At 46.2% G+C, this 15,922-nt stretch overlaps 2 protein-coding genes across 2 annotated transcripts; one reads left to right on the top strand and one right to left on the bottom strand.

Annotated features, from left to right (window-relative positions):
* Positions 1-1,314: 1,314 nt before the first annotated feature.
* mrpl52 (mitochondrial ribosomal protein L52) lies at positions 1,315-3,444 on the bottom strand. Its single transcript, XM_035149357.2, has 5 exons — positions 3,343-3,444; positions 2,835-2,904; positions 2,567-2,634; positions 1,702-1,766; positions 1,315-1,607 (listed from the first exon to the last, which is right to left on the bottom strand). Exons 1-5 carry the CDS (start codon positions 3,374-3,376, stop codon positions 1,455-1,457), a joined length of 390 nt encoding a protein of 129 aa, XP_035005248.1. The 5' UTR covers positions 3,377-3,444; the 3' UTR covers positions 1,315-1,454.
* Positions 3,445-7,480: 4,036 nt separating this feature from the next.
* On the top strand, positions 7,481-15,825 carry ajuba (ajuba LIM protein). Its single transcript, XM_035149356.2, has 8 exons — positions 7,481-10,169; positions 12,907-13,008; positions 13,133-13,200; positions 13,341-13,403; positions 14,104-14,234; positions 14,521-14,572; positions 15,056-15,124; positions 15,261-15,825. The coding sequence occupies exons 1-8, from the start codon at positions 8,597-8,599 to the stop codon at positions 15,396-15,398; spliced, it is 2,196 nt and encodes a 731-aa protein (XP_035005247.1). The 5' UTR covers positions 7,481-8,596; the 3' UTR covers positions 15,399-15,825.
* The last annotated feature ends 97 nt before the right edge of the window (positions 15,826-15,922 follow it).

Genomic DNA, 15,922 nt, shown 5'->3' with positions numbered 1-15,922 from the left:
GGATGAATTCTGCCGCCTTGTTAACCACTTTGACGTTTCTTAAAAACACCTTTTTCAACACCTCACACCCTCTGTGGCCTGTTCAGTGACAAACAGTCAGCTGCTTCGGTCAACTGGGTAGAAAGAAGTCAAGACAAGGAGGAGGAGGAGGGGAGGCGTGGGGGGGAGAAAACTCCCATATCCACAGAAAAGAATCTGCAACTCAGCGGCTATAGCAACCCTAATTACAGTGGGGCTTTGCTGAAGTCTGCAACAAGACCCGGGCACAGACAGCAACAGAGAGGGAGAGAAAGAACGTGAGGAAGAGGGGAGAAGAAAGCAAAAGTGAGGGTGAGCCAAGGGGAGAGGGGAGGAGAGGTGGAGGAGAGGAGAAGTGGAGGAGAGGGGGAGGCTAACCTCATTTTGTAAATAGTGTGTTTATAAGTCAAAGTCCCTGCAAGTTATTGCTGAGTATACAAAAAGCACAGCTGCTCTGCGTCTCTGCTCAACGTCCCTGAACAAAGAGTGCAAACGACAAGAGGTCAAGTTTAATCTTCAGGATTTAAAAAGACGTAGAACAGACTTAAGCCTCTCGCTCGATATACCTTGAAAAGAACTTGTGTGTTTTGCTTTGACACTTCAACGATGATACAGTTAAATGTTTCTGCAGCTTGATTGAGATATTTTTTTCCCCCCCAGCTTTAAAAATTGAGCCGATACCAGAAAATATCACTTTCTGTGGGACAGCGCTTTCTGCCAACTTGGCTGCAGTCGGTTAAATCATCTTTCCAGACACGGCACAAAACTCCAGCTTGTCCTTCAAGTTGGTGGAGAAGCCTCATGATAATAAGGACAAAGTAAATTCATGTGAGTTACGAAAAATCTTGATTAGAGCCAGAACGTTGCCAAAGACTCTCTCTCTTTCTATCTCCAAACATCCTGAGTAATTTGTGTTTCTCTCTTCTGCCACAAAAGCTTTTATTTCCTTATCAAACTATGGCTGTGGCCTCCAAACTTTCGTCATGTGCTTCGAGGAATGACACTGACTGACTGCAGCATGCCAAGGTGTGAGCCCTTCACTCACTCGGTCTACAACACACACACACACACACCCGTGCACAGAGAGGATCCTGAATCAGTTTGCCAGCTCCTCCCTTCCTCCGCCTGCTCAACACAACTCCCTGATATACTTGCTCTGAGTGTCGACACCAGACAAAATGGCGTTTGAGCTCCGACGCGGCCTCGAAAGAGAAATGCTGCATTCTAGTGGAAGCAGAGAGACATTAACTCCACATCTGATCTGTACAATGAGCCCAAAGAAATCAGCAGAACTGCTTCAATTAGAAAATCATTTATTTCAGACGTCCATGAAGACTGACAAACACAAATTATAAAGCAGGAGAAAACACAGACATCCTCATGAATCTAAGCACGGAGCTGTACATCAACACGAGGATATCACAGGATGATCTGTTTTAACTTTGAGATTTCTTCTTCAGTAGTAGCCTCCCTTTGGGTTTTAATAAAAGAGACTTCTTGTGCTCCTCCAGTCGTTTGGCCTCGTCCTGTTTGTTCTTCCACTTCTCGACTCCTTTGTCCACCTCGTCGTTAAGCATCACGATGCGCCTCTGTGAAAGGAAAACGGGGGAAAGGCAGAAACGCACGGTTGTAAAAAGGAAAATACGGAAGGAGATGATTAAAAATGAAATCTACGATACTCACAGCTAAAACTTCTCTCTCTTGTTTCCGTCTCAGGTGGCCCTTCATTGGTGGTGCTGCTCTTCCATCTGTCCACCATCAAAGATAAAGTTAACACACACACACACACATCGTTTACATGCTACAAATACACACTTTTGTTTACTACACACCTTCACAGATTTCTCCCATATTTACAAGGAGCACATCGGAGTGACAAAGACGCAGCACGGACTTTAGAGCATAAGCTTAAGTTTTGGCAACACAAGCTTTGATATAATTATTGTGTCTCATACACGGTTTGTGACACAAAACCTAAACAAAAGAGTAAAATCATAGTCTTACAAAACATTCAACCTTGTGGGGCAAATGTTTACAGCAGGAAATCAAACATTAGACACCGAATAAGATAAATTCAGCAAGTTCAGAGTGAAAACAACTTTTCTGTATGAAAATGCAACAGAAAAAGGATGAATCACTTCCCTTCATTACAAACACGTGATATTAACTCTGGTTAATGTTGCTTCAAATCCCTTCGAACAACTAAGACCAAAAGTGTCATGGCGACCTCTGTCCTAACACTTTTATTTGGAGAGAAGTTTGTAACTCACATAAAAAAGAGAAAACTCTCATGGACATTTTCAGTTCAACTGTACACAACCTATCCCACCAAAATAAGAGCAACATTTCCCCCCGGTTGACTTTCTACAGACAAAAAGCAAAGAAGAAAATAAACAGTTTACTCTTCATTCCCGATAACAACTCACAATCCTAAAAGATTATTGTTCCCTCTTCATTTCACTCTATGTCATGATCAGAAACTTGAGAAAATAAATAAATAAAAAACACTGAATATAAATGACGTTGCAAAGAATAAAGTAAAAAATACCTGAAAACGACCAGTCGGGTAAATCCGTCAGAGGTCCATATTCTGTTCCGCTCCGAGCGAGTCCATGTCTGAGAGCAAACACACACACATGTTAAACAACAGGGAAGATAAACAACTGGACAGAACACATCCTTTAAATGATGTCAAATAAGTTAAGACAAACAAACAGTCTCCTGTTTTCATTTCTCAGTATAAGTACTGCTTGTTACAGTACTAGTATTATTATAAAGACAGTACTCAGTAAGTGTACTCTGAACAGGAAACTTACTCTTTCCTCCATTTCTCTCCAGCCTGTGCTCCACATGTTGTGCTGAAGCTTCGAGTGGAGTTTCTCAACACTGGGAAACAACGAGAGGAGAAACATGAAGTCAACATGTAAACAACATGTAAACAACATGTAAACAACATGAAATCAACATGATATCAATGTTCAGAGCTTTATTTACACTGCTAGCAGCAGGTTAACGTGGTTTCTGGGTTCAACAGGAAGAGACTTTGTTTATATCTGTCTTTATTTACTCAGTTTGTCCGCAGAGCTCAGTGATTTAAATATAAATATCAATGTAAACATCACCCTACTGCTGCCAGTAGTTTACATGAGCTAACAGTTAGCATTAGCATTAGCTCGTCAGTCGGTACAGCGGCTTTTAGAAGAGTTATTAAAACAGACTCTGGGTTAAATTGGGCGACGACTTGATCTACACGCACACGCGGCTTCGTGTGTTTTTAACGCGACGCACACAAACAGCACATTCAGTGAATAACCTCTGTCTCACCTGCGCAGCACAGCGTCCTGACGGGGGCCGCCATGTTGGTCTGCAGTGCCCACCGCTCACCACCGGGGGGAGCTGAAGGTGCACCGTGAGGGGGCCCGGGCTCATTTCAACTGTTCAAACTTAATAACACCAAAGACTATGAATCATAAAAGTATATCCTCTCCTTGTTATGTACTGTACATGGGCCCTTCACACAATAATTACATTTAAAAAGTGTAATTAATCATGTAAGGATTTAAAATATGTATGACATGTTTTTATTTTGAATGATCTCATCGGTTGTTTTTCGAAAATTATGAATCATTAATTGCACAAATTCTGAATTACACTGGATATAGTCAGAATACTATGAAGTAGAGAGGAAGACTGGCTGTGAATAACTGTAATATAAGTGTTACTGCGACGATTTTAATCATAGTGTGAGTGTGACGTCGACCTGAGCCTCGTCATGTCTGAGAGGAAATAATCAGATGATGTCAGAGTGATACCATGACTCTTTATTTATCTATTTTATATTCCATATTTCTGTATTTTTAAGTTGAGAAATCTTGTTTATACGGTTTAATGCGGTGGTTCCCAGTGTTTTTGACCCATGACCCCTGAACAGATTGTTTCACATCCATCCTCAGAAGTTATGATCTGGTGTGAACATGAGGTGTGAGCAGTGCAGCATGAATTAAAAAAAAACACATAAATCTAATTCCTCCAGAAAAATAAAAGTTGTGTTTAAATGTTTTGTTTGCACTTTGAACTGCTAATCACACAAATACACTGCAGAGAAAGATTGATGTGGATGGATGGAGAGTACTTCAAGTGTCTCTGTGTAAATATTATGGAGCTGAGTCTAGTGTGTGTGTGTGTGTGTGTGTGTGTGTGTGTGTGTGTGTGTGTGTGTGTGTGTGTGTGTGTGTGTGTGTGTGTGCAAAGTATTGTTTTTGTATGAACTGCTCCAACACTAAGCCCAGAAGAATTTCTCTGTTGGCTTTTCAGACAAGTTCCCACTCGCTGAGCTGCAGGAGCTGAGATCAGACTGGAGGCTGCGGCCGCTGCAGGGATCTGCTGCACCGCAGGGGCCAGGGGGGGGTCCGTGAGGGGGACTTTATCAGGAGGAGGTGATGTGTCCCTGATGAGTTACCGGCAGCAGAGAGCAGAATCTGTGGCTGGTCAGTGGTGCAGCAGCAGCGGGTCAGTGGTGGAGCAGCAGCGGGTCAGTGGTGGAGCAGCAGCGGGTCAGTGGTGCAGCAGCAGCGGGTCAGTGGTGCAGGGGTCAGTGGTGCAGCAGCAGCGGGTCAGTGGTGGAGCAGCAGTGGGTCAGTGGTGCAGCAGCAGCGGGTCAGTGGTGCAGGGGTCAGTGGTGCAGCAGCCGGTCAGTGGTACAGCAGCAGCGGGTCAGAGGTGCAGGGGTCAGAGGTGCAGCAGCAGCCGGTCAGTGGTGCAGCATCAGCGGTCAGTGGTGCAGCAGCAGCGGGTCAGTGGTGCAGCAGCTGCAGGTCAGTGGTGCAACAGCAGTTCAGTGGTGCAGGGGCCAGTCGTGCAGCAGCAGCAGTTCAGTGGTGCAGCAGCAGCCGGTCAGTGGTGCAGGGGTCAGTGGTAGAAGGGTCAGTGGTGCAGCAGCAGGTCAGTTGTGCAACAGCAGTTCAGTGGTGCAGCAGCAGCCGGTCAGTGGTGCAGGGGTCAGTGGTAGAAGGGTCAGTTATGCAGCAGCAGTTCCAGTTTAGTGGTGCAGCAGCAGTTCAGTGGTGCAGCAGCAGGTCAGTGGTGCAGCAGCAGGTCAGTGGTGCAGCAGCAGTTCAGTGGTGCAGCAGCAGCGGAGTGTTTACTCTGGATCGTCCCTGGAGAATCCACACACGGAGAAAAAATCCAACCGCCGCATCACTCCCCCGTGTCCATCCGCGCATTCCACAGGCTGGCGCTTCAACAAAGTAGAGCCGTTGCCCCAAACGACGCAGTTTCAACTCAAGCTTCACTGTAACGTGACAAAACAACATGTACATGTGTTTACCTCTTTTTACAACAGTGTTAAAGTAAATATACTTTAAATACTATCATTTAAATCAGTAATAATACTCAGTTACAAACAAAGCAATTTAAATCTATTTCCTTTATCATTCATATTATAAGCAGTGATGTAATCGAACATTGTACTTTAGCAAATAGAGAAAAACATCAGTCAAGTAAAAGTTAAAGTACCACATTAACTTTTCTAATTGAGTAAAAATAAGTTAGCACCTGCTTTTAAATATACTTAAAATATTAAAAGTAAAAGTTCCACTTCTCTTTTCTATTTGTGTAAAAGTAACTAAGTACTTGCTATTAAATATACTTAAGGTATTACAAGTAAGAGTACCGTACTATCGCTTCTGGGGGAGGAGGACGTGACCTTGCTGTCCCCACTGTCCCTTACGTACCATTCCAAGGTACTTGTTGCCTAGTTAATTGTGCAATAACTTCTACTGAAGTACTTTTGAGAGGGACACACTGTAGTTTTTACTCCAATACTTTTGTTTAACTGGCTTCGAAAAAAAGTACCTCAATAAAAGAGGGTTAGGGTTAAAGTATAACCCAGTGATAATATACAGTGTGTTAGGACTGTATTATAGTATTAAATGAGCAGTTTGGGTATTTTAAGTTTATTTTAACGGAAAAGCTTGTGTATGTTTAACTTAAGTAAAAAGTTTAACTTGTTGCAGAATATTTTCAAACTTAAGCTTCCCTGAAGGATCTCCCTTCACTGTCAAACCTTCACATTTTAATCCAAAACTAATCCAGACATGAGCTCAAGTATGTGGGAGGTGGAAGACTTTATTTGAAATGGCAGAAATCCTGGAGAACTTTTTTCACTTTGAAATCTCGTCCAGAAATCTGACCACACACTTTCCCTCTTTCAAACTAAGAGCTCCGAGGGCAAGGTGCATTATTAAGACGTTATTTTATTGTTGTTCGCAGGGATCAGGTCAGAAACCTCCTCTGAGCAGTTTTTGCGAATGAATGACGAAACAGCCATGTCTGGTGGAAAGGTGTCCCGGCTGCTCCCTGATCCAGGAGCAGTGCGGTGTCAAGCTGCACACACACAGGAAGTCTCCTTCACAATAAAGTGTGCCCAAACTACACAGAGGCTGGGTTGACAGTGAAGGAGTCTGTGTATGTTGTAGTTTTTCCTGAAGTTTGTATATTTGAAATGGGAAATTAAACGTAATATCAGTATTTTGTTCTTTGAGCATGGTGGAAAAACAATTCCCATGCAACAGGTGTTTCTATTATTTTGTCCAACGCCTTTATAAAAGAGGATCGGCTGAATCAACACATCTGAAACTGAAAAAAACATCACGAGGTCAGATTTACTGCAGGAATAACGTGTGATGTGATGTTAGCTTTCTCTGGGTGTAACTTATAACTGTAGTTTATTAATTGGCAACAGTTTTGATAATCAGTTCTTGTAAAATGTCAATAGATTAACTCGTAACAACTTCTGGACTAGTTTTGTAGTTTTCTATGATCGTAAACTCACTTTTTTACTCATACAAATAGTACAAATAAACATTTTATACACTAAATAGCAGCATAACTTCTAAACAAATTAGCAAGAAAAGACCGAAACAGTTCAAGTATTGTTTTTACACATGAAGTTTAAAATTTCTAACATGATGCAAACCCAGATTATATGTAATAAACCCATGGGGGCCCCTTGGAGTGTGGGGCCTCACATTGAATTCTCCGGCTTTCTACGGACTTTATACCGGGAGGTCAGTTGGAGAAAGTCCACAGATAATCCTGGAGTGTCTCTTTCTCGGACGTTCCGGAGAAAACACGGAGGATCTGCGGAGTTCAGTGAACGTCTGAAAGCAGCTATGGAGGAGGTGGGATTTATCACTTACGCTGAAACCAGCGATCGAGATAGGGCTTCACTTTTTGGATGGTAGTCACGTCGTCTATCCATCTTTTTAAACTGTTTATGCTGTCGATTAACGAAACGTGAATTAACAGAGGGAAGTGGAGGGCGTTTGGGGGGCCCCCCTGGACTTCGCAATCTAAACTCTTGCAACGCCCCTGCAGTGCTAAATTCGAAAGTTTACTTCGAAAAGCCGTAACCGGAAGCAGCTCGCTCCGCCGCGGACAGCTCGACACAGTTGAAAAGAAGAAGAAGAAGAAGAAGAAGAAGAGGGGGAGGTCGGTCATTATTCAGGGGGTAGAAAGAAAGAAACTCTGCCGTCCACCGTGCACCGCTCGCGGGGAGGGATTTTACTGACGCCCGGAGGCTCGCTCGGTCCCGCCGCTCCGCTCCTTCTCCGCCGGGATGTGAGTTAACGGAGCTCCGGGTTTTCCCTCGTCTCCTTCTCCGTCTCCTCCAAACTTCTCCGCTACTCATGTTCCACCGAGTCCCGGAGCGGACTTCTCCTCCGAGGAAAAACCACCGGACGAGAAACGGACCGAGGACACTAACCGGAGGCTGTTTGTGCTTCCTGTGTTTTTAAAGTTTGACTCTTTTTTTCTTTTCTTTTTTTTTATAAACCGAGCACGTTTCTTCCCGGGATGAATGGCAGGAGTCGACGGATCCGTGTTGTTGTTCACACCGGAGCCCACATGAAGTGTTGATATCCCGCTTTGTCTTTCTTATTCTCTCCAAGAGGGAAGTTCACACACTCACACACACACAGACACACACAGACTCTGGATCTCACACACACACACACACACTTCACAAGATGCAGATGTGGAGCCACATGAGGGCCCACAAAGGAGGCCCTCCACCACCGTAGGTCACTCTCAAGTGTCCTGGATGTGTGTCTCCATCATTTCCTGTCTGGATCCACACTGAGGTGAACTGCACCAGTGATTCTCTCCCAGTGCGATGGCTCCTTGTTCACCACAGTCCCCCTGCGCCTGTGGATCCTCCACATAGAGGCCGAGGACCCCGAGGACCTGAGTCATGTAACCACCCTGAAATGTCTTAAAGCTTTTATTTATCTGTTTTTGTATTTATTGTTTATGTGTATATATAATAAGGGGTCCATTTTTTTTTATTATTATTTAGCTTTGAGCTACTTCAAAGGCCAGTTTTTTTTTTTACTTCTAATTATAGTATTTGATTTGTTATTATAGTATTTGAACGCTGACATTTCAATTGTCGTAGTAAAAGCTGTTGATTTTCCTGAAACATCCTTGTTCTGCTGCTGTAACTTCAAGGAGAAGCTGTGAGACTTGACTTTGCCCAGACAGGTATTTAAAACACACACACAGAGGAGAAGGCTTCATCATGGACCGGCCCATCAGCAAGTTACTGGAGAAGTTAAAGCTCACAGACTCGGGCAGTGTGAAATTCAACAGTTCCAAGAAAAAACACGACTCTGCCAACAACTCCAATAACAGCAACGCCAACGCTGGCATCTCCAGAGGAGGAGGAGGTGGCGGGGGTGGTGGGGGTGGGGGCAGCGGTCTGCCACCAGCTCCCGGCTCTGCAGCTGCCTCGCCCTCCAGACCTGGCCAGTTCCCGCTTGCCTCTGCAACCACAAGTGATGCATGTGTTCCAGCGAGTGGGAGGGGAGGAGGGGGAGGCATTCCTCCCCCTCAGCTCCTCACCTCACCACAGACTTCCGCCACGGTGGGCACCATATCTTCAGATGGGGAGCAGCCGCTTCACCCCTCCACCTTGGCACCGCTGAGGCGGCGCTCCCCCCAGCAGCGAGCTTCCTGTTACCTGGGGGAAGGTGTGGATTCCCACATGAGGCGGGAGTCTGGCCTGGGACCCGAGTGTGACATTATGGGGACGTTTGGATCCAGGACGTCCCTGAATCAGCGGCGCTACTCCCTGGAGCTCCAGCAGCTGGTCAAACGACAGCAGCTCCTGTCCCAGCCACCTCCTCTCTCTGGGCCTCCGCCGTACCCTGCCGCCGCGGGCTATGGGTCGGCCCCCAGAGGTGGTCTGGCCGAGCCCGGGTACCTCTCTGAGCCTGAGAGGCACAAGCGTCTCTCTCTTCAGGAGGCTCTGTTCTACAAACGCCTGAGCACGGGTAGTGAACTGTGGGAGAGCCCCAGGCCCGCATCCCTCTCTCATCCACCACATCGGCCTTCTGATGTGACTGGAGGAGGTGTAGGAGGAAGCTTCTTCTACCCTCCAGGGCCGACTGTGAGCCCATGCTCGTCTTTCAGCCTCCAGGAGTCGGTGCTGGTCAGCCCCAGGTCCAGCTTCGCCTCGAGCACGGCCAGCGGCGGCGGGGGTGGGAGCCCCATGGGGAGCCGCTGTAGCAGCAACCGGACCAGCGGCATCAGCCTGGGCTATGACTCCCGGTACTCTGCCTCTGGAGGACTCCCTCCACAGCAGCCGTCCCCCTCTATGCAGTCGGGGATGTGTGTGGCTGGTTACTGCGCCCCAGGAAGGCCTGGGCTCACCCCTGTAGAGGCCTGGACTCAATACCTGGATGGAGGGATGCGTCCAGGGGCCCACGACAGTCGACACTCTTACCCACCTGCTGTAGGAAGCCCAGCAGCTGCATGTTACCGGGGTGGCCCAGAGTGGTGGGATGAGCAGCAGGTGGGGGCGAGAGGCAAAGAGGGGGGTGTGATGGGAGAGAGGGCCCGCTACTCGGACCTGCCCGGCACCCGCTACCAAGAAGAGCTCACCCGACTGCTACTGAGAGATGCGGCGCTGGAGGGCGATGGGCTCCTGGAGGGCCTGATGCTGAAAGAGCAGTCCCTCGCCCTGACGGCTCTCTCCAAACCCAGCGTAACAACACTGGGGCCTTCGTCAGCTGGGGGGCCCGGCAAACCTCAGGAGGACCCGGGAGTCGGAGCGGGACGGGAGGCCACGGAGAACCGCCAGGAGTACTTTGGTGAGAAACCTTTTTTTTAAAGATAGTTTTTCAGGAGTGGGAAAGGAATTGAGGACGTTAAACATGAGTGTTGAACACAAATGGTACAATAATTCGAGCCGGTGGCGTCACTGGTCACGGATGGCATCACGTGCATTCATTCATAGAGGAGCCACAGCAGCGGCAGCATCCGCCCTCACTGTGTTATTATTGTCCTCGGCGCTGCCTGGTGTCAGATCACAGGTTTCTCTGTAAATGAAAGGGCTGCAGGGATGGATGCAAGGATGGATGGACAGATTAATAGTTCAAAGAGCGTAGGGATGGATGGAGCCTGCAGAGACATGCAGAGCATAAAGGAGGAAAAAGAAGCGTTCAGGCTTCAAACACTGATCCAGACAAGTAGATAGAAACACGCGGTACAAAGATGCACGATACTTAAATAAAGGAAGCAAATAAAGCTCCGGCATGTGCAGAGACGTGTGGAATCACACCTGTGTCCACGACTTATGGCGAAGTCAGCTGATGTTTCACGCAGGCGTTGCCGATTTGCCACAGTGTCGTGCACACAGGGACCTAATGCAGCGTAGCTACATGGCCATTAAAGTGCACAACGCTCTTGTAACACTCAGACACAAATTACATGGTTCTATATAAACACAACTGTGACCATTACTGTGAGTCACAGAAGTTGAGGGATCTGTGTGTGTGTGTGTGTGTGTGTAGCAGGATAGGAGTGTGTTATGGTGGCTGGATGAATATAAATATATGTGTGTGTATTGTTTCTCTGCGGCAGGGTGTGTTTCCCCTGAGTGACTTCAGGCCACAGTAATGCAGTGTGTGTGTGTGTGTGTGTGTGTGTGTGTGTGTGACTCATGTGTGTTGGTGTGTGTGTGTGTGTAATGCTGCCTCGGTGTGTGCTGTAGCCTGTTTTCTCCGCTCAGGTATGTGCGCCCGGAGGGGACATACAATACTGTACTCCTCTGCCATTAGGAAGGAATCAGAAGCCGTGAGCCGTCAAGACAGACGCTCCGAGCTCAGCTGACACACACACACACACACACACACACACACACACACACACACACACACACACACACACACCTATGTGAAGGGGGAAAGAGTCACAACGCTAGAAAACAAACAGTCATTAAAAAGAAAGTAAAAACAACAACTATTTCCTCACAAATCAGGGTGACGGAGATGTAGTCGGGGAAAATCAGTCGAGAAAGTGTTGACTTTAGTAGAAACAACACGCAAAACTAGTCACGTAGTAAAAAATATTGTTAATTGTCTCAAATCTGCAAAACTTGTCTTTTAAAAAAGACTCAGAGTCTTAACTCCATCATTTCCAGGCTTATTCTATATGCGGTGGCTTTGGACGCTGTGTTTAAAAGCTTGAGTTTGAGTCTCGGGCCTCTGGTTTCTGGTTTTGGCAGCGAGCCGGGCCTGTTCCTAAATATCCGAGGGACTGTCCAAGGCGGCAGCGGCACAGGGCAGGAATTCTGGATTTGTGTGGCACTCCCTCAGCCACATTAGACGGGGAAAAGGAGAAAGAAAAAAAAACGCTGGCAGACCCTTAAATAGATCACAGAAACTCCGCTGCTCGGACCACCACCACTTTTCCACTTTGCATTGAGTGCTCAGCGTGAACTCTCCTCTGTCGGGAGGAAAAGAAAGAAGTTGGGTGCAAATGTTGACCTGAAGCAGCAACTGTGTGACCTTCACTGAGCAACAGCGCCCTCTGCAGGCACAAACACACACACAGTGGTTTATCAGAGAAAGATTAATTGGAGAAAAAGCAAATCGTATCCGTCACAAAACACAACTGAGCGGTGGATATTACCCACAATCCCCGGCTTCCTGAACCAGAAGAGCTGCTGATAAGCTCTGATTTAGAATTCCTCATATTTTCAAAGTTTCCTGCTGAATATTGGAGATAAACTCTGGTTCTTAGCTGATCTACAGTTCAGCTTTACTCTTCAACTCGCTGGACCTGATTCTGACAGTGGAAGCTTCTCACTGGAGATCGAACCCAGTCACCAGAGTTACATAGAACAGACGCTCCGGGTGAGGAGAGGGAATCAAACGTTACTCGGTGCTGCCTTTTAAAGTCGGTGAACTATATATTTTGTCGCCATTAAGCAGCCAAACTCGGACGTATTCCAATATTAACCTAGAACTGTTTATTTACCTTCTAACTGAAATGTCAGTAAAGGCTTTTTATCTGACGCGTCACTCAGAAAAAGAGGGGAAAGGAACAAAGCATCTGTTTCATTGACTTGGAACAGTCAAGAAGATGTTGTTTCTGTTGTAATCTACTAAAGCAAATTGTGAGGAATAAGCGCCGCTTTGTTTTAATCTCAAAATGGCTCCAATTGTGTGGGGCTTAAAGTACAAAAAATTAAAGGAATGTCTTTTATTTCAAACGCTCCAGGAGAAAGGAGGAGTCCCTCTGAAGCGCCTGCCAAAAAAACAAAAAGTTGGATCCGGTGGAGTTTCCCTTTAATGACAGAGCTTTAACACAGACACTGGAGTGGATGAGCAAACAGGCTGGCACGGGTAGCCGGGTTTTAACTGTGTGAAAATCCCCTAGGTGGTGCGAACCGGAGGATTTACAAGTGTTGACACTTTGTGTGGCGTTGGATTTCAGACGCATCCTCCTGGAATGCGCCGTAAACGAAGTGTTAAGAGACCCAAGCGATTACTCTCCACTAAATGCGTCTTTGTGTCCCTTGTGTGTGTGTGTGTGTGTCGGCAGGAACCTGTGTGAAGTGTGGGAAAGGCGTGTACGGGGCGGACAACGCCTGCCAGGCTCTGGACAACCTCTATCACACACGCTGCTTCACCTGTGTGTCCTGTGGTGAGTGCCCCCACCCCCCACACGCACTTCCATGATTTAAAGGATTTGAGCTTTATTCTGGATTTCTGTCGCCGCCACACCTTCTCTAAACGTGTGGCGCTGCCTCACCTCTGTCCCTCTGCAGGACGCACCCTGAGGAACAAGGACTTCTACAATGTCAGTGGCTCTGTGTACTGTAAAGAGGATTACATGGTAAGAGATGAGGTGGAGGCGTGTTGTCATCCACACACACACACACACACACACACACACACTATCATAAGTCACCATTGGGGACTTTTCACACATTTGCCAGAATACTTTTGTGCTCATGTTCATTTTCTTTGTTTCAGTTTTCGGGATTCCAGGCTGCTGCAGAGAAGTGTAGTGTGTGTGGCCATCTTATTCTCGAACAGGTGAGGTGTGTGTGTGTCTGTCTCTGTGTGTGTGTGTGTGTGTGTGTGTGTGTGTGTGTGTGTGTGTGTGTGTGTGTGTGTGTGTGTGTGTGTGTGTGTGTGTGTGTGTGTGTGTGTGTGTCTGTGTGTGTGTGTGTGTGTGTGTGTGTGTGTGTGAACGTGCCTCATGAGGAGGCACAGATGCGTCTACCCACCAGGACTTATGTAAGATTTAAACGACTCTACTCTAACCTTTAACCCGCCTCGGGTAATTTTCAGTTAAACTTACATCCTGTTTCCCAGAATTCCTTTCAAGAACCCCGCGCCCCCCCCCCACCCCTCTTTCCCAGAGGAAAGAGAAAGTCAGTGACGTCTTGTTTGTTGGCGTCTCTTCGGGTTCCCACGGCAGATTTCAGTGGAATGTTTGCCTTGGGTTTGTGATAAATGGAGAAATAAGACTCTCTGATGATCTTTGAATGTTTTTACCATATTTGAACCACATAAAACCCATAATATAAACACAGAGCTACCAGCGCGTCTGAGAACCACGGGCCTTATTTTCTGCATAACATAGATGGGCAATGGCACGTTCGAGAAATAAGGTCATAAAACAATAAAATAATAGTTTTCCTGTGAACTAACTAACAAACACAGTTAAAGACATATAATCTCCTCGGTAGTTTCCTTGCTTCATTTTCTTTTCCCTGTTCTTCCTCCTCAGATCCTTCAGGCTCTCGGGAACTCGTACCATCCCGGCTGTTTCCGCTGCGTGGTTTGCTCCAAGGCTCTGGACGGCGTGCCTTTCACCGTGGACCAGCACAGCAACATCTACTGCGTCGCAGACTACAACAAGTGAGTCATGCTACGTGTCGTCATGCTGCTTTTTTTGGACAACTACACCATGAATTCTTAAATGTGACGCTCGTGCTCCTAATTGTCCAGCAAAGCGACGACATCACACACGTCCGGGTGGTTTTAAAATCCAGATGAAACCACGACCGTCGACATCAGGGTCTTTCACTTCCAGGAGATGTTATGAAATGTCGTTTTCTCACGTGCAACATTTGGAAACGTTACTCAACAGTGTGAGCGCTCCTGTTCTCTTCCCTCGTCTAACTTCCTCCTTTTGTTTCTGCAGGACTTTTGCCCCCAAGTGTGCTGCCTGTTTACAACCCATCTTACCCACTGAGGTGAGTGTGAACTCTCCGAGCACACGCTGTAAATACTGTCAGATCATACAATGGAGAGTATGAGGGACACTTAAAGGGGAAAAAGAGCTTTGAAGAATAATGGTGTAGTATTACAAGACAAGAAAGTAGCTTAAAATCATAATTTTAAAGAATACAGTTGTAATATATGGACTTTTTTTCTCCTACTTTTGTTTCCTTTGATATGACCCTATAATACTTGGTGGTAAATCCATGAGTATGATTTCTTTAATACCGTCCTATAAACCACAAATAACTGGAGAATTATATTTAGAGCTGTTGCCTGAGTTTTTTGGGGCTTTTTTTGGGCATTTTTGCCCAGTTATACTGAGCACTTTGAACATTGTGCAGTTTTCCTTGGCCAAATCTGTCCACCAATCTCAGAAGAGATTCTCATGTTACTTTGTTTATTTTCCTGAAACTCTTGTGTTGACGTCTGCGTTTCTCTGCCGTCGTGTGTCTCAGGCCAGTGAAGAGATCCTCAGGGTCGTGTCTATGAACAAGGACTATCACTTCGAGTGTTATCAGTGCGAGGTGAGTGACAAACCCCAACAATCTATCCTCCAATCAGAGCCACCACCCGCTCGGCTCTGACTTTTAATGTGAAGCATCCTGGATTCCTGACCTCACTTCCTGTGTTTATATTCCTGTCTGGGTCTTTTTTCCGCAGGGGTGTGGAAAGCGGCTCTCGGATAAGCCCGGCTCGCAGTGCTTCCCCCTGGACACTCATCTCCTCTGCCACTCCTGTCACATGGGCAGAGTGTGCACCAGCGCCACACACAACATTCCCCCTCACAACACACACTGATCAGCGTCTATGCAGCTAACGGGTGTTTTTGAAAAAGCTGGTCGTGACGCGTGGTCGGGTTTCACTCAGTCACACGTCGTTTTCTGTTTCCCTCTCGGAGATGAAACTGCTGATATGAGACATTTCCACTGATTCACTTGGATCAGTCCCCTTGTGTCACATGTACTGCCTGCTGTACTTCTTGTACTATTACTGTATCATAGTTATAAGGGAACGAAACTTTTTTTTTTTTTTTTATTACCCCAATGTGGCTACTGTTTGCTGTAGAAGAACAAGGGATTTTGCTAAACTGTTTTTTTGCTAAAACATTTTGCACTTAAATTTGACTTAACTGTAAGAGATTTGATACGTGAATCTGTACAATTTGGGGAAAAATCATTACTTAATTTCTGTATGTTGTAATAAATATTTTCATTTTGTGTTCCGACAACTGTCTACTAGTAGATGACGAATTTGTAACATAGGGTTTCAACAAGTTAAATATAAGACTTTAAGACCATAATGAATGAAATTTAAGAACGTAA

Source organism: Hippoglossus stenolepis, chromosome 23 (genome assembly GCF_022539355.2).
Source record: "Hippoglossus stenolepis isolate QCI-W04-F060 chromosome 23, HSTE1.2, whole genome shotgun sequence".
NCBI lineage: Eukaryota > Metazoa > Chordata > Actinopteri > Pleuronectiformes > Pleuronectidae > Hippoglossus > Hippoglossus stenolepis.
The sequence above is the reverse complement of the archived record's forward strand: the minus strand, read 5'-3'. Positions and strand labels throughout refer to the sequence as shown.